General features: G+C 47.1%; 1 protein-coding gene across 1 annotated transcript; it reads right to left on the bottom strand.

Moving 5' to 3' along the window:
- Positions 1-808: 808 nt before the first annotated feature.
- NDUFA6 (NADH:ubiquinone oxidoreductase subunit A6) lies at positions 809-8,784 on the bottom strand. The gene is made up of 3 exons (XM_045872404.3): positions 8,604-8,784; positions 1,995-2,110; positions 809-1,064 (listed from the first exon to the last, which is right to left on the bottom strand). Exons 1-3 carry the CDS (start codon positions 8,740-8,742, stop codon positions 933-935), a joined length of 387 nt encoding a protein of 128 aa, XP_045728360.1. The 5' UTR covers positions 8,743-8,784; the 3' UTR covers positions 809-932.
- Between the last annotated feature and the right edge of the window lie 8,993 nt (positions 8,785-17,777).

The raw sequence follows: 17,777 nt of genomic DNA, 5'->3' as shown, positions 1-17,777 counted from the left end.
GGTTGGTGGTGCAGAAAAATCTGGGAATGCTCAGGGTGACTACCTACAGATCCTGAACCCCTCTCTCCAGCATTTAGACTGTCTGGGGAAAGAACCATCGAGAGCAGAGATGAGTTCTTTAACCTGTGTCGACATTTATTCTCCTGTCACTGGAGCTATAGCCCGGTTTGCACAAACAGTAGAAATATTTCTGTTCTGTGTGCACTAAACAACAGTGTTCCTAGCAGAGTACCTAACTGGGTAGGAAGTTAATTTCATTCAGGACGTGCCTGTTGCAGGTAGACAGGCTAGGCCTCTTCAGAACCCAGGAGGAACGGCCCAGCTTGGCAGCTGTACTTCTGTGCATCCTAGTGTTGCTCTGATCTCTGACAGCAAGCCCTGGCTAATTCTGGATAATCTGTGCTGTGACACCAAGCAAATCCTGGGGGCTGTAGAAACACGGCTAAATTGGGGTGCCTGGGTGGCTCAGTCGGTGAAGCATCCAACTCTTGATTTCGGCTCAGGTTGTGATCTCAGAGTCGGGAGATCGAGCCCCAAGGGGGGCTCTGCGCTGGGCGTGCAGCCTGCTTAAGATTCTCTCTCTCCCTCTGACCCTCTCCCCACCCTCTCTCTCTCAACAAAGTCATCCAGCCCGATAGCCAGAACGATAGTTTCTGAGCAGATGGCCTCATCCTTCCTGTTTACTGACATGCAAGGCTCTGAGAAAAGAGAATCTAATTTACGGGAAACACCACACTTCAGGAAAGGGAAAGAACAGGTGGTGTGTATACTAAAGACCCCACTTGTTCAGGCAAAAAGTGAGACAGACTGCAGAAGAGGAACTTCCCATTGGCTCACCAATGGAATTCTATTAGGAAGTGACCATCACATACTGAGTTTATTTGTGCTCTAAAATATTTAAATATCAACATGCACCTTTTCCCTGAGTGAATTCACGGGTCATGGCCAACATAGAACTTGGACAGGAAATCCTTTGGCCTCGGTGCTTCTGTTTCATGGAAGAACCGCATGACGTGTGTCCGCTGCTTCCATACATTAATCGTTTCCTCCAGTTCCATCTTTCCCTGCACAAGTGAGGAGAGAGGTGTTCAGTCAGAGTGGCCGAGGGGAAGGAACACGACACTGAAGGCCAGGATTCTGTTCTCTGCTCTGGCACCAACTTATTGAGTCACCTGGGGCAAGTAACATCCTCCGTCAGTACCACAGTTTCTGCATCTGGAAAATGAGGTGGTTGGGCTAACTAATCTCTGCAGCCTTTCAAATACTCTTTAACTCTGTAGCTAACTGAGCCCAAGAGGAGAGATTTCCAGGTCAATAGGCCCCTGCCCCATGACTGCCTAACCTAACTGGCTTAACTTGGTTTCTGCTAAACATTCCTCCTGTGGTAAGTACTAGTCCAAGCTAAAGTTCGCACTGATGCTAATGTGACTGACCAGAGATAACACAGTCAGGCCTGGGATTTGACCCCATTTACACAGGACTCAGCTAACTAGCCTGCCTCTTCCAGCTGCAACCTGGTGAAGCAGTAACTTCTAGGAATGAGGTTCAAGAAGAATTTCAAACTTTCCTCCTTATGTCTTTTTTCAAAATACAAGCCCTGGGGCACTGCAGTGGCTCAGTCAGTTAAGTGTCTGCCTTTGGCTCAGGTCATGATCTCAGGATCCTGGAATCGAACCCCGTGTTGGGCTCTGTGCTCATAGGGAGTCTGCTTCTCCCTCTCTGTTGGCCCCTCTGCCCGCTCATGCATGCGCACTCGCTCTCAAATAATAAAATCTTTAAAAAATAAATAAAAATAAAAATGCAAGCCCCGGTGGGTTTTTTTTTTTTTTTAACAATCTTATATTTAATCAGGTGATAACCTCTAAGTTCACGGGTTCTTTGAAACACTAAGCAAAAGTTACTGACCTAGTAGTTGCTTTTTAAACTTGGGAGACAAAATTGAGAAGCTCTGGACAAGTTGGCTGCTCTTAAGTCAGTCAGGGAGGGTCAGTTACCTTAATGACCAAAAGATCCACCACCCTGGGGTCTGTGACGTGGGCATTCTTCATAAACATTTCTCGGACTTTATCCCGTCCTTGCTGCACGGTGATGTCTAGCTGGAACAAGTTCACTAAAGACATGATTCAGGGTAGAAATTACATGGTTAAAACCTGTTTTACAAAAATTGAGTCAACTGATAGTCATTGAACACATACAGGTTGCCCATTCATTTCATTCAGCAAATATTACTAGCCTGACCCTAAGCTAGGTGCTCGAGGCTGTGGAGGAGTGAGACGTGGCGCCTGCTCTCAAGGAGCTTACAGTTTGTTTGAAGAGGCAAGACCGCCGTATTCGAAGAAGAGTATAGCACAGTTTAAGAGTAGGAACAACCTGGCTTTAAATCCCAGCTGTCACATCACCCATGTGATCCTGCGGACTTCTCTGTGCTGGGCTGTATTTGTTTCTGAGGGAAAGGAGGATGATAACAGCACATAACTCCAGAGTTGTTGGGAGGATTCCATGAGATGAGACAAGATGCTTAGAACAGTGCCAGCATGGAAAAAGCTCTCAAAAATGTGAGCATTATTATCATGTAGAACAACTGGCAAAAGATGACAGGATTGAAGTTAACAAGCAATGACGTGGTGTAGGCGTGTGCGGCACACAAACTTAGGGCTGAGGGAGACTGCGGAGTGTGCAGGGAAGGCAGGCTTCAGTCCAGCCAGCGATTCCGACCACGTCCGGTTACTCGGGGGAAGGAGGGAGCAGTCTACGATGTAACTCCTAGTCTCTCAAATTCCGATCCGAGGGGCAACCATCCACAAATGCAAACATAAAATCACAATATTCAGCAATCCCTGGCTAAGCAGATGCCTAAAAGAGTGGCACAGCCTTAGGGACCCAGGACTTCAGATGAGGCACATATATGTCCTTTGTAAATTAGGTTTTAGTCATTTGCATTCCTATCCTCTGGCAGTCAGCCTTCAGTGGACTTGCTGATGACAACGAGGGCATGAATAGGGCCTTGTGTGGTAGGCGGGATTAGGAAGACGGGGCACATTAGGTTGAGGGGACAGCATAAATAAGGCTCATAGGCTAGAACGAGCATGTGGCTGGGGAGACCTGTGTGATCATTTGGTGAGGACGCCCTGTGTTTTGGCCATTCTTGTGACATGTCCATTCTCATCTACAGAATTATCAGAACCAGTCTGAACACCATGAGAGCTATGGAGTGACTGAATGAATCGACAATAAAGTTTGAATCTTTATCTATACTCCATTTAGTGACCAATAGAAAAATAAAGCTTCTGGGGCGCCTGGGTGGCTCAGTCGTTAAGCATCTGCCTTCGGCTCAGGTCATGATTCCAGGTCCTGGGATCGAGCCCCGCATCTGGCTCCCTGCTCGGCGGGAAGCCTGCTTCTCCCTCTCCCACTCCCCCTGCTTGTATTCCCTCTCTCGCTCTGTCTCTCTCTGTCAAATAAATAAATAAAATCTTAAAAAAAAAAAAAATCACATCTAAAAAAAAAAAAGAAAGAAAGAAAAATAAAGCTTCTGCTGAGGGAAATACCATGCTGTGCTGATCCCAGCAGGGAATAAGCAATAGCAGAAATCTAACAGGAGAAACCACAGCCCAGCTTTACAGGTAAGTGTTAACAGAGGACAGAAACTCACTCACACTGGAAAGAACTCAGGATCCAGTGGAATGCTGGAGCAGGCTCTCATGGAGCCTCTCTTCCCAAATCTGCCTTCACTCACTTCACTTTGGTAGCTTAAAATCAACCATGGTGGGAGTACCAGACCCCGGAAAATTGGTCAAAGCTGTAAATCTGGGTTCCCACCACAGTCCGTATCCTAGTAGGGATTTTATTTTTTATTTTAGAAAGAGAGAGAGCAGGGGGAGGCGCAGAGGGAGAGGGGAAGCAGACTCCCCACTGAGTGGGAAACCTTATACCAGGGCTTGATCCCACAACCCCGAGATCTTGACCTGAGCCGAAACCAAGAGTCAGACGCCAGGTGCCCCTCATAGTAGGAATTTTAGAAAAGAGCAAATAAAGGGACCATAAGACAAAGAGACACAAAAACAAGTGCAAACTAACAAGGATCCTGGAATTTAGAATCCTCCCATTTGGGGAGAGTGAGGCCTCCCACGCTGTGGGTACTTGCCTGAGGTCATACTATTGCTCCCTGGCAAGTGTGGGCCTGGAATTCAGGTTGGTTATTTTTCATTTCCAATCTGGTGCTTTTTAAAGGAAATGAATATAAGGACTCTTCTCCTGCTATCAGTGCTTACCTTTCCTGCATTTTTGTATTAGATCCCTGCCCAACCTTGGGAGTTTAAAAAAAGCAAGGTCCCTCTATCTACTAGCGGAGCTGGTGTCCATTTGCTCCCATTCCTCACGATTTCCAGAACTGTACAACAGGGCGCTGGGTGTGCGAGTCTCCTCCTCAGGAACATGTTCACAGGCGCAAATGCCAAGTTCCGCTTACAATGTCAGTTCACAGATTCCTGAGTGCCCATCCTCCCAGGTTAGGAGCCCTTCTTGTCTCTCGAGAGACAAATTCCATAGCTTTGTCCTCATCTCCCTCCCCCCACCCCAACCCTCTGAACATGCCCCTCCTCCAGTGAGAAGGGCTGTGGGAAAGGAAACAGCAACAGCCTAAGCTACCACCTGCTTTGGTTTAACTCAGTGGTTCTTAAGCCAGCTAGGACTTTGCCCACCAGAACATCTGGCAGTGTCTGCAGGCATCTGGGGTTGTCACAACTAGGGAGAGAGTGCTGCTGGCATCTAGTGGATAGAGGCCAGGGATGTTGTTAAACATCTTACAATGCACAGGACCGCCCCCACAATCATCCAGCACAAATGGGTTGAGAAACCCTGGTATAAATTAATTCCAACTGCTTTTTCTCAACTCCGTTTCTTGGCTTATTCTTTGAATTCTGAATATTTAAATTGCAATTTTGAAAAAATCTAAGAGGCTCAAAAGGAAGGTATCAAAGTGCCCCTCTTGGATGAAGGTGCCTTTCCCACAGGCTCTGTGTGTTTTTCCAAAATTACTGTCAAGGTTTTCCTGAGTCAGGAAGGCTCTGACACAATAAGAGGGATGACACTGATATTCTCAGCTGTTTGCTCCCATTCACTTTGGGAGCATCCGTACCAGGCACTGGGAGATCCTGAGATGGGAAGGCGGCGCGGTGTACTGGAGAAGAGCATGGGGTCAGGGGTCAAACCAGCTGTAAGGTCCCCTCACCGTTATGAACTATGACCCTGACTAGGGTATAGCCTCCTCAGCTAAAAAATAGGAAAGAAGAGAACCTCAGACCTAATTCCTTTACAGGAACATGGCAAAAATCGAGTGACAACATCTCGTAAACAGTAAAGCTACTATAAACGTTAAACATCTCAACCCTTACTCCCCATCTGGATATATGCCTGTCTTCCTGACTAGACCATAGAGCCCGAGGGCAGGGTTGTTTTATTCACTTTTGTATCTCTGGGCATCTCGTATCGGCCCTGTTGTACAAGAGATATACCCAGTGAAATGGAAATTAAAGGAATAGTTTCAACGGAAAATCCCGTTTTGTAACCAGCAAGCCTCATGTAATACTTTTTCAGCGGAGGGATTCGAAGGAAGGCAGTTCTGTCTCCGTGCCCCCACGCAAGGCAGCCACCATCCCGGCAAATGGCTGCCATACACGTGCAGCGTAACTGGGCCCCAGGAGATTCAGGGAAAACTAGAGCAGGAGCAAAGGGCCAGGTATGACAGTCGGATAGTCAGGGTCTGAAGTCTGGCTCCTCTCCTTACTAATGGTGTGTGGAGACACATTTATATGCCTCAGTTTTCTTATCTGTAAGACAAGGACACAATTAGAACCCACCCTCAAATAAGGCAATGTGAAGCATTTAGCATAGTGCTGGGCCGTATGTATGCAATTCAATAAATGTTAGTTATTAGGGGCACCTGGGTGGCTCAGTCGTTGGGCATCTGCCTTCAGCTCAGGTCATGACCCCAGGGTCCTGGGATCGAGCCCCGCATCGGGCTCCCTGCTCCGCGGGAAGCCTGCTTCTCCCTCTCTCACTCCCCCTGCTTGTGTTCCCTCTCACACTGTCTCTCTCTCTCTGTCAAATAAATAAAATCTTTAAAAATAAATAAATAAATAAATGTTAGTTATTAGAAATACTATTACTATTCCCAATTCTTGGTTTGGTTCCTCAGCTGGAGTCCCAATGCCAGACAGCATGACACCAGTGTAGACAGAGGCCTGAGCAACTGACCACCTACAGACAACCAGCTACAGACCACCAATCCTCCCCATAAGGGAGGTGCCACCCCTTTGACCCTCCCCACCTCCTCTCCCCCACCCCTTTCAGGACCCTTCTGTCTCTGGAATAATCTTCTCAAACAGTATTTGAGGGGAATTCCTGAGAGGGGATAGTTTAAAAACTTCTGGGTCCTGACTGTGGATAACTGGGTCTATCCTCAACTCAGCCACTGATTTTTTTTTTAACCCTTCGCAAACCATTCTTCCTGCATCTGGGTCTTGTTCCCTACCTTCTACTCCTCTCTGCAACAAGAAAGGGTTCTGGGCACTCATCGCAGTATTCTGCTAGGCAAACGTTCTGTTTTTAAACATCTCCAATTGAATACACACCCCTCCCCTGCCCCAAACACACAAATGCAGACACTTGCTACTGTCACTTCCCTATGCCTATTATCCACTTGTCCCCTAAAGGCATGAAAGTTTGCAGTCCCTGAACCAGCAGTTCACTTAAGTTTCCCCCTCCCTTGTATCCCGGGGTCTAAGTTCTGGTCATGAGCAACCGCTCAACAAGTCAGGTTCAGGATAGGGACACTGTGGAGCAGACAGTTCTCACACATCAAAAAAACTGGATTCTGCACAGATGCTCCTGCTATAAATAACAGTAATAATTAGGGGCGCCTGGGTGGCTCAGTCGTTAAGCATCTGCCTTCAGCTCAGGTCATGATCCCGGGGTCCTAGGATCAAGCCCCGCATCGGGCTCCCTGCTCCGTGGGGAGCCTGCTTCTCCCTCTCCTGCTCCCCCTGCTTGTGTTCCTGCTCTTGCTATCTCTCTCTCTCTCTGTCAAATATATAAAATCTTAAAAAAAATAAAGTAACAGTAATAATTAATAATAATCATAATAAAAAAAACAACAGTAGCAGCCAACATTCAATGAGTACCTAATTAAGTGCCAGGGCTTACCCTCAGCACTTTAGAAATATTACCTATTTAATAAGGGCTACTCTCTGAAGAAGATACTATCATGATGCTCGTTTTACAGATGAGGAAACGGAGGCATAGCAAGATAAAATAATTTGCTCAAGGTCACACAGCTAGTAAGGGGGCAAGGTCTGGAGGCAAGTCTCTGTAACTACCACATTCTATTGCTTCTCACACACAGGCAGGGAAGTGACAGCCCACAGCTATGGTGCTCTAGCTCACTTTTAAAAACACCTTCCCTCTGGGCGCCCGGGTGGCTCAGTCGTTAAGCGTCTGCCTTCGGCTCAGGTCATGATCCCAGCGTCCTGGGATCGAGCCCCGCATCGCACCGGGCTCCCTGCTCCGCGGGAAGCCTGCTTCTCCCTCTCCCACTCCCCCTGCTTGTGTTCCCTCTCTCGCTGTCTGTCAAATAAATAAATAAAATCTTTAAAAAAATAAATAAAAATAAAAACACCTTCCCTCTGAGACGCGCAGTGACAGTCCACATTAAAACACAATCAGTCAACAAAACAACAAAATATCGACAGCCCCTGACATCTGTACGGTCCTTGGCAGTTTAGGTGGGATTTCCCCCCAATCTTCCTCTCATCAGAGACGTTGGGCAGTGCTGAGGGGGGATGCCAAGATAAGAAAACAGAATCTCCGCATCCAGGGACCTTGTATTTCAATCCTTCCAGTGAACAGATTGGTTCTCGCACATCTAAGTGAAGGCAGCGGACAGTGAGTCAGTAGGGGGCAGGCCACTGGGGGGAGGGGATGAGTTCCTAAGAAACAGGAGAGACAGGTAGAGCTAGGCAGCAAGCTTGGGAAACTGGACGTGGGAGGAGGCCATCTCACCTGGACTGGAAAAAGGCACCACTGACTTAACTGGATGACCTTGGGGAAGTCACTTCCCTTCTCCGGTGGTCTGTTTTTCTGTGGGAGACGTGGGAAACAGATGACCGCTCAAGTCCTACAGCCACTTTGTTTATATAACCTAATGGGCACCTGTAAATACATTCAGAACTCTACGGCTGGCTCCGGGCCTCGGGGGTATCACCTCGCCTCTAGGTGCCTCACATGCCTCACCTGTAAAATGAGCACGTCACCCACAGCCCCCACTCTCCCTCCCACGGGTTCGTTAAGAATTGCGGGGGACAAAAGGGCCAACGCGCCCAGGGCTCCTAGGAGCTTGGTTCGGCTGCAGGGCACGGCTTGTTTGAGTCGGGCGCCGCCGCCGGGCGGGTCCACCAGTGCTCGGGTGACCCTCCTCCCCTGAAGCACCCGGAGTCGCCTGTGCCCAAGTCGGTGACCTCAGCTCGTCCCGGGACAAATGGGAGGCCAGGACGGCTGCGACCTTGGGCGGCTGCACCCGGAACCCCGCGGCCGTCGCGGCCTCTCACCAGTGTTCGGCACCTCTCGATACCAGGCGCGGTACAACTCGCGCACCCTCCGCTTGGCTTCGTTCATGTCCCGACTAAAAATGGGCTTCACTGAAGTGGGAGCCGCAGCGGCAGCCCGCCGGAGGCCGCTGGCCGCCATCTTGCTAAACAAACCAGCTTCCGCTAGGGCGGCCGAAGGACGAAAGTCTTTGGTCATTGGCTAAAACGGAAAGCCACGCCCCTAAGCGCCACGGGTAGGCGGGAGGATAGCTGTGGGGCTCTCTGAATGGCTGGGAGGCCTCCCTCTCGCCGCTGGGAGCTGCGCATGCCCAGGTGCGGAAACCCCCGGCTCAGCCGTTGGCGGTCCTAACCGTGGCCCAACCGTGCCGCCAGGGGACGCTCGAGCGCCAGACTGGCCGCGGAGCAGCTGCCTGGAGTCCCCCAGCGTCCCGCCGGCCACCTGCTCGCCGCGCTCCTTTGGTTGCGCCCGTGGGCGCGCGGGCCTCGCAGAGCTTCGCGGGTCGCTTTCCCCGGGCGGGGGCCGCGGGTCCCCAGGAGCGGCGGAAGCCCCGCATGGCGCCTGGGCTTCCTTGGCGCTGGCCTGGCCCCTGTGTGGTTTTTCTGCTGCAACATGTTTTTCTTTATTTCCCCAATACACCAACTCTTGGGAAACGCTGTGTAGCTGCCAAAGCGCTTTCCTGGCCGTTGGCTTCCTGGCGCTTCTCCACATCCCGGGGAGGTAGGTTCTATCATCAGCCCCGTTTTAGACAAGAACGTTTCATCCTAACCTGTGGACCTCTGTGAAAAGCAGCCCAGAAATGTGGAGCTGCAAGGAGCCTTGCTTCGGCCATCCCGGGTATCCCCTCCGTTGCTGGCATTTTTCTACTGAGGTTGCCTCTGACCATCCCGGGCGGCCCCGAGCTGCTAAGGCAGAAAGAACAGCTACCGCAGGGCAGGCCGCGCACTAGGCGCACTAGGCCATTTTATCTGGTCTTTAATCTCATGGATCAGAGAGGTTCTGTTGGCACCCCAGGAGACAGGTGGTGTAGGGTCCAGGCATATGAACACATGCATCACAACACACCTGTGGGATAAGCACTGTTAGACCCATTTTACAGATGAGAAAACGGAGACACAGACGAAGTTACTTGACAGGGTTGGCTTGAGACTCAGCTGGCCCTGGAGTCTGTGCTCTACCTCTCACAGCACCTACGTCATCATATCTGTCTAATTCTAACCCCATACACGCTCCTGCCTCCTCCAGGAGTAACCACTATCATGAATTTAGTGCTTAACGTTCCTTTTCATTGAAAAAAAAAATGGCCTCCAAAACAACCCACAAACTGGGGGAAAATATTTGCAAATCATATATTCCATAAAGTATTTGTATCTAGAATACATCAAAGACTCTTACAACTCAGTAATAAAAGGACAAATAGCCCGATTTAAAAACAAGCAAAGATGGGGCACCTGGCTGGCTCAGTAGGTAGAGCATCGGACTCTTGATCTCAGGGTCATGAGTCCAAGTCCCATGTTGGGCATGGAGCCTAGTTTAAAAAAAAAAAAAAAAGCAAAGGTGACAAACTCAGTGGCAGGAACTCTGTCATTGCTGGCGAGAATGAAGAATCAGCCACTTTGGAAGTCAGTTTGGCAATTTCTTAACAGAACTAAACATGCTCTTCCCATATGATCCAGCAATCACTTTCCTCAGTCTTCACCCAAAGGAGTTGAAAACTTTTATTCACCCAAAAACCTGCACACGGATATTTATAACAGCTTTATTCATATTTGCCAAAACTTGGAAGCAACCAAGATGTCCTTCAGGAGGTGAATGGATAAATAAACTTTTGTATATCCACACAATGGAATATTCTTTAGCATTAGAAAGATATGAGCTATCGGGCGCCTGGGTGGCTCAGTCGGTTAAGCGACTGTCTTTGGCTCAGGTCATGATCCTGGAGTCCCAGGGTCGAGTCCCATGTCGGGCTCCCCGCTCTTTAAAAAAAAAAAAATCTTTTTTTTTTAAAGATTTTATTTATTTATTTGAGAGAGAGAGAGAGCACATGAGAGGGGAGAGGGTCAGAGGGAGAAGCAGACTCCCCGCCGAGTGGGGAGCCCGACATGGGACTCGATCCTGGGACTCCTGGATCATGACCTGAGCCGAAGGCAGTCGCTTAACCGACTGAGCCACCCAGGCGCCCCTAAATAAATAAAATCTTTAAAAAAAAATAAAGATATGAGCTATCAAGCCATGAAAAGACGTGGAGGGGGGAGCCTGGGTGGTGCAGTGGGCTGAGCAGCCCACTCTTGGTTTCGGCTCCAATCTTGATCTCAGGGTTCTGGGATGGAGCCCCAAGTTGGGCTCTATGCTCAGTGTGGAGTCTGTTTAAGACTCTCCCTCTCTCTTCCCCTCTCCTCCCCCACTAAAATCAATCAATACATCTTAAAAAAAAAAAAAAAAGACATGGAGGAAAGTTAAATGGATATTACTAAGTGAAAAAAGCCGATCTGACAAGGCTGTATGCAGTATACTTCTAGTTCTATGGCATAACAGAAAAAGACAAAACTGTGGAGACAATAAAAAGATCATTGGTTGCTAGGGGCTGGGGGGAGGGAGCAAGGAATGAATAGACTCTGTGATACTGTAATGGTTGATATCTGTTAAACCCATAGAGTGAACCCGGATGTGAACTGTGGGCTTTGGATGACAGTGGTGTGTCAATGGAGGTTCATTAGTTGTAACAAAGGCACTACTCTGGTAGGGGGGGATGTTGATAACAGGGGAGTCTGGGGTTGAGGGGTAAGGGTATATGGGAAATCATTGTACATTCCACTCAATTATGCCGTGAACCTAAAACTGTTCAAAAAAATAAAGTCTATTTTTTTTAATGGGCAAAGGATTTGAATAGCTATTTCTCCAAAGAAGATATACAGTGACCAATAAATACATGAAAAGACACTCAACATGGTTAGTCATTAGGTAAATGCAAATCAAAACCATAACAAGAGGGGCACCTGGGTGGCTCAGTCGTTAAGCGTCTGCCTTGCTCCCTGCTCCGCGGGGAGCCTGCTTCTCCCTCTCCCACTACCCCCTGCTTTGTTCCCTCTCTCACTATGTCTCTCTCTGTCAAAAATAAATAAAAAATCTTAAATTTTAAAGTAAATTGTAGATTCATATGTATAAGAAATAAAACAGAAAGGTCAGGTGTGCCCTTTACTCAGCTTTTCCCAATGGTAGCATTTTGTAAAATAATAGTAACAATAGAACCACCAGAATATTGACATTGATACAATCAAGATACAGAACATTCCCATTACAAGGATCCCTCACGTTTCCCTTCCCCCAACCCCTTCTTGGTCCCTGATAAAGGGACTCCATTTTGTCATTTCAAGAGTGTTATACTTTTGGAGTGCCTGGGTAGCTCAGTCGTTAAGCGTCCGCCTTCGGCTCGGGTCATGATCTCAGGGTCCTGGGATCGAGCCCCGCATCAGGCTCCCTGCTCAGCGGGAAGCCTGCTTCTCCCTCTCCCCCTCCCACTGCATGTGTTCCCTCTCTCACTGTGTTGTGTCTCTCTCTGTCAAATAAATAAATAAAATCTTAAAAAAAAAAAAAAGAAAGAAAGAAACTACTGAATTATCTTCCAGAGTGACTGAACTATTTTACACTCCCATTAGCAATGTACAAGTGGTCCAATCCTCCGTATCCTGTTCTGCGTTGCTGCAGTAACTTTTGTATTTTAGCCACTCTGACAGATGTGTGTAGGGATACCTCATTGTTTTAATTTGCATTCTCCTTATGGGTAGTGATGTTGAACATCCTTTTAAATGCTTATTTCCCATCTTATATTCTCTCTACTGAAATGTTTTTTTCACGTCTTTTGTTCATTTTCTAATTAGATTGTTTGTTTACCTGGTGAATTCTAAGTGTTCTTTATATAGTCTAGATAGTAGTCCTTTGTCAGATATGTGGTTTGCCAATATTTCCTCCCACTCTGTAGCTTGTCTTTTCATCTTTTCAACAGGGTCTTTCCCAGAGCAAAGATGTTTAATTTTGATGAAAGCCAACTTATCAACTTTTTCCCTCTTACGGATTGTGCTTTTGGTGTCAAATCAAAGAACACTTCTCCAAGCCCTAGGTTCAGAAGATTTTCTATGATTTTTTTCCCCCAAAGCTTTATGTTTTACATTTAAGTACATGATGCATTTTGAATTAATTTTTGTATAAGGTGTTAGATTTAGATAAAGATTCTTTTTTTTTTTTTTTTTGCCTGTGGATGTCCAGTTACTCCAGAACCATTTGTTGAAAAGCCAGTTTTTCTCCACTGAATTGCTTTTGCACCTTTATCAAAACTCAGTTGAGGGGCGCCCAGGTGGCTGTCAGTTAAACATCCGCCTTCAGCTCAAGTCAGGATCCCAGGGTCCTGGAATCGAGCCCCACTTTGGGCTCCATGCTCAGTGGGGAGTCTGCTTCTCGCTCATCCTCTCCCTCTGCCCCTCTACCCCCACTCATGTTCTCTCTCTGTCTCAAATAAATAAAATAAAAAGATTTTTTTTTAAGATTTTATTTATTTATTTGAGAGAGAGAGAATGAGAGAGAGCACACGAGAGGGGGGAAGGTCAGAGGGAGAAGCAGACTCCCTGCCGAGCAGGGAGCCCGATGTGGGACTCGATCCAGGGACTCCAGGATCATGATCTGAGCCGAAGGCAGTCGCTTAACCGACTGAGCCACCCAGGCACCCCAAAATAAAAAGATTTTTAAGATTTTATTTATTTATTTGACAGAGAGAGAGAGAGCACAAGCAGGGGGAGGGGCAGGCAGAGGGAGAGGGAGAAGCAGGCTCCCCGCTGAACAGGGACCCTGACATGGGGTTTGATCCCAGGACCCTGGGATCCTGACCTGAGCTGAAGGCAGACGCTCTCAACCGACTCAGACACCCAGGCACACTTCCTTATCTAATGTTTCTTTGCTGAGACTTTTTTATTTTGTTTCAGGCATGTTCATAAATGCTTGTTGAAGCATGTTTATGATGGCTGCTTTAAAATCTTTGCAAATAATTCTGCCTTTGTCATCTTGCTGTTGGCATCTAGTGATTGGGTTTTTTGTTGTTGTTCAGTTTAAGCTGTTTCTTGTTTTGGATATGATGAGGGATATTTTAATTGAAACCTGGACATTTTGGGTATTATGTTATGAGATCCTGGAGCTTATTTAATTTTTTTTTTTTTAATGGTAGCTTCCTTTGACACCACTCCAGCAGGGGAAATGGAGAAGCTTCCTTGTTACTACAAGTTGGGGAAGAAGTCCAGGTTCCCCACTCGGCCTTAGTTGGCACTAAGGAGGGCCTCACAGTAATTAGCAGGAGAGGTAGTTCTGGCTGCCTACAGATCTTCCTCTTACACCTCTCGGGTCGGTAAGGGTCGAGTGCTCATTACTGCTCCTCCCCTGTGGCTTCCACAGACACCATGCGAGGGAGGTTGCTTTTTACCCATGGTCAAAGGTGAAAGTCCCGCCTCTCTGCTAGGTCTCCTCTGACAGTACTCAGTAGGAAGGGGGAGATACACCAGGTGTGGTACATCTGAGCCCAGGGCCCCATGTGACTGCATAGGTTATGTGCCTATGAAGCTGGCTCTGAAAATAACCTTATCACTTTAGGCTGCCACCTAGAGAGGGAGATCTCACAAAGCATGGGCCAAAATCAGAGTCCTCAGGAGCGGAGAATAGGGGGCAGGAATCTGGATTTCGGGCCCTTACCCTCTGTGTGACCATGGCCTGCATTTCCCCAGACATTTCCTGAGTGGCGTTTGCGGCCAGCCATTGAGCCAAATACAGAGGACATAGAGGAGATGGAGACATAGTCCTTGCCCTCGTAAGCCTTGGCACTGCACAAACTCCTGGGATCTGGTAAAATTCTGGGTGGGGGTGAGTGGTAACGATGCCTCAGGAATGACTTAGGATTCATTTCCCGCCAACCTGAGTTGAGGGCTCGGAGATTAAAATGATATAACGATATATAACAACAAAGAAGTGTGCAATTTCACTACTTCTTGCACATTTGAATTTGTGGGCTGAAATTTTGGAGAGGTTGTGTATTCATGGCTCCTACCATACCCATCTTACTTTTTTCACTAAATGTCTCCAAGATCATTCTCTCAGTTTCTCTAGATCTGATTCATGTCAGTTCTGGAAAGAATTTGTAATGTGGATATATCATATTTCATATTTCAGCTGTTCCCTTATTCATAGATCTAGTGGTTTCCAACTCTGTGCTATTAAAACCAAGGGACATCTTCATTCATGCCTCATGTAAGCCTACCTGAGTAGGGTTTTCTCTGGAACAGATAACTAGAAGTAGAATTGCCGAGGCAAAAGGTATGTGCATTTTACATAGGTGTTGCCAAGTGCCCTCTCCTCAGTGATTGAAAGTACTGGTTCCTTGCACCCACTTCAACATTTAATATTATCAGTTTTACAGTTTTGCCAACTTGAGGGGAGAAAAAATAGCTCTCTCTTTTTTTAAAATTTTCATGATTATTAATGAAATTGAGCTGCTTGTCATGTGGCCACTTTTATTTCTTTGTATCCTTTGCCCATTTTTCTATTTCATTGTCCAGTTGATTTGCAGGAGTATTTTTTGTGGTCTCTGTATTAATTTTTGCCACATATACTGCAAATACCCCATTTCTTGTTTTCAACTTTGTTGATGGCTTTGTCATATAGAAGTTTAAATATTTATATAGTCTAAGTATTTTGTGTCTTATTTATTTTTTTTAAAGATTTTATTTATTTATTTGAGAGGGCGGGGAGGGGCAGATGGAGAGGCAGTGAGAGAATCTCAAGCAGACTCGTGCTGAGCTCGGACCCCAATGCGGGGCTCGATCTCACGACCCTGAGATCATGACCTGAGGTGAAATCAAGAGTTAGAGGAGCCACGCAGGCATCCCTGTGTCTAATTTTTTTTTTAAGATTTTATTTGAGAGGGAGAGAGAGAGAGAGAAGCAGACTCCCTGCTGAGCAGGGGAGCCCAATGTAGGGCTGGACCCCAGGACCCCAGGATCATAACCTGGGCCAAAGGCAGACATTTAACCGAATGAGCCACCCAGGCACCCCCCCACCCGCCCCCTGTGTCTTATTTGTAAGAAGATCTCTTCTACTCCAAGGTTGCAAACATATTCTTTTTTTTTTTTTTTAAAGATTTTATTTATTTATTTGACAGAGAGAGACACAGTGAGAGAGGGAACACAAACAGGGGGAGTGGAAGAGGGAGAAGCAGGCTTCCAACTGAGCAGGGAGCCCGATGCGGGGTTCGATCCCAGGACCCTGGGATCATGACCTGAGCCGAAGGCAGACGCTTAATGACTGAGCCACCCGGGCGCCCCACAAACATATTCTTTATAAAAGTATTTTGAGAGGGATGCCTGGGTGGTTCAGTTAGTTAAGCATCTGCCTTTGGCTTAGGTAATGATCTCGGGGTCCTGGGATCGAGCCCTGCATTGGGCTCCGTGCTCCACGGGGAGCCTGCTTCTCCCTCTCCCCCTTTCTGCATGCCGCTCCCCCTGCTTGTGCACTTGCTCTCTCTGACAAATAAATAAAATCTTTAAAAAAATACTTTGATAGACTTTTTGAATGCTTTTTTTTTTAATTTACTTGAGAGAGAGAATGAGAGAGAGAGAGAGAGACCACATGAGAGGGGGGAGGGTCAGAGGGAGACGCAGACTCCCTGGTTAGCAGGGAGCCCAATGTGGGACTCGATCCAGGGACTCCAGGATCATGACCTGAGCCAAAGGCAGTCGCCCAACCAACTGAGCCACCCAGGCGCCCTTGAATGCTTTTATTTATTCGTCTATGTGGGGTCATGAAAGCACATTGCCCGTCAGGCTCTACTTGTGGTTAGACTTTAGGGCGCTGGGGCTCCCCATTCCTGCTGGATGTTCGTTACCAGCCACCCAGCACTTCTCTGGCCAAGAATCCTCGAATGTGTTGCTCTCAGCTGGTGGTTGATACCTCTGTTTTTGTCTGCTTGCCACAGGTGGGGAGAGAGGAAGTCTGTCACCTTTCTGCTTCACGAGTCCCCCAGCCAGTTTTCCTGATTGGGTTCTGTCCTGCTCCCCAGACCTATCACTTTGATGGACAGTCAGAGACCCCCAGGGACCTTCCACCTTTCACGACGATGCTCTCTGCCTGTATTTAGTGCTTTCGTGTCCTCTGCCAACCTCCTCCTTCCGCCTTCCATTATTGAGGGATTCCTTATAGCTTCTAGTGTACCAGGCATCACCTTTTGTTGTCCGGTGCTATTATGGATTTATTTTCAGATCTACATTCTTTTACCTCTGTGGTGTGAGGTAGGAGAGAGAGGCAGTGTGCAGGTGGCAGGCTGGTGTCTGGGCCCAGGGACCACTGAGAACCTTCCTATTGTCCTGACACTGAAAGCTGACTCGGCTCACACAGAATTCTTGAGTCACAGTCATTTCCCCTCAGAACTCTGTAGAACGGTACTCCACTCTCCGCTGGCAGTTAGTATTGCATGTGGCAATTCTGATACCATTCTGAGTCTTTGTTCTTTTTAGGTAATCTGGTTTTCCCCTCTGCCTTAATGTTTTCTTTTCTTTCTTTCTTTCCTTTTTTTTTTTTTAAGATTTTATTTATTTATTTATTTATTTATTTATTTATTTATTTATTAAGATTTTCTTTATTTATTTGACAGAGAGAGACACAGCAAGAGAGGGAACACAAGCAGGGGGAATGAGAGAGGGAGAAGCAGGCCTCCCACTGAGCAGGGAGCCCGACATGGGACTCGATCCCAGGACCCTGGGGTCATGACCTGAGCCGAAGGCAGACGCTTAACGACTGAGCCACCCAGGCGTCCCACTTTACTCTTTTTAAAACCAACTTTATTGATGTATAATTGGCATACAGCAAACTGTTGATATTGGTATTTGATAACATATACTTGTGAAACCATCATCACAATTAAGAGAGTGAGCATATCTATCACCCGTAAAAGCTTCCTCGTGTGCCTTTGTAATCCCTGCACCCCATCTCTCCCGCTTTGGAGTTCCATCTCAGACAACCATTGATCTGCTTTCTGTCATGAAAATGTATTTGCATTTTGTAAAATTTTTTATAAATGGAATCATACAGTATGTATCCTTCTTTTGTTTTTTTTTAAAGATTTTATTTATTTATTTGACAGAGACAGT

This window comes from Mirounga angustirostris, unplaced genomic scaffold (assembly GCF_029215605.1).
Source record: "Mirounga angustirostris isolate CCGP_5_RB_7025 unplaced genomic scaffold, mMirAng1.0.hap1 SCAF_5, whole genome shotgun sequence".
In the NCBI taxonomy this organism is placed as follows: domain Eukaryota; kingdom Metazoa; phylum Chordata; class Mammalia; order Carnivora; family Phocidae; genus Mirounga; species Mirounga angustirostris.
Note: the sequence above shows the minus strand (reverse complement) of the source record. Positions and strands in the feature narration are given on the sequence as shown.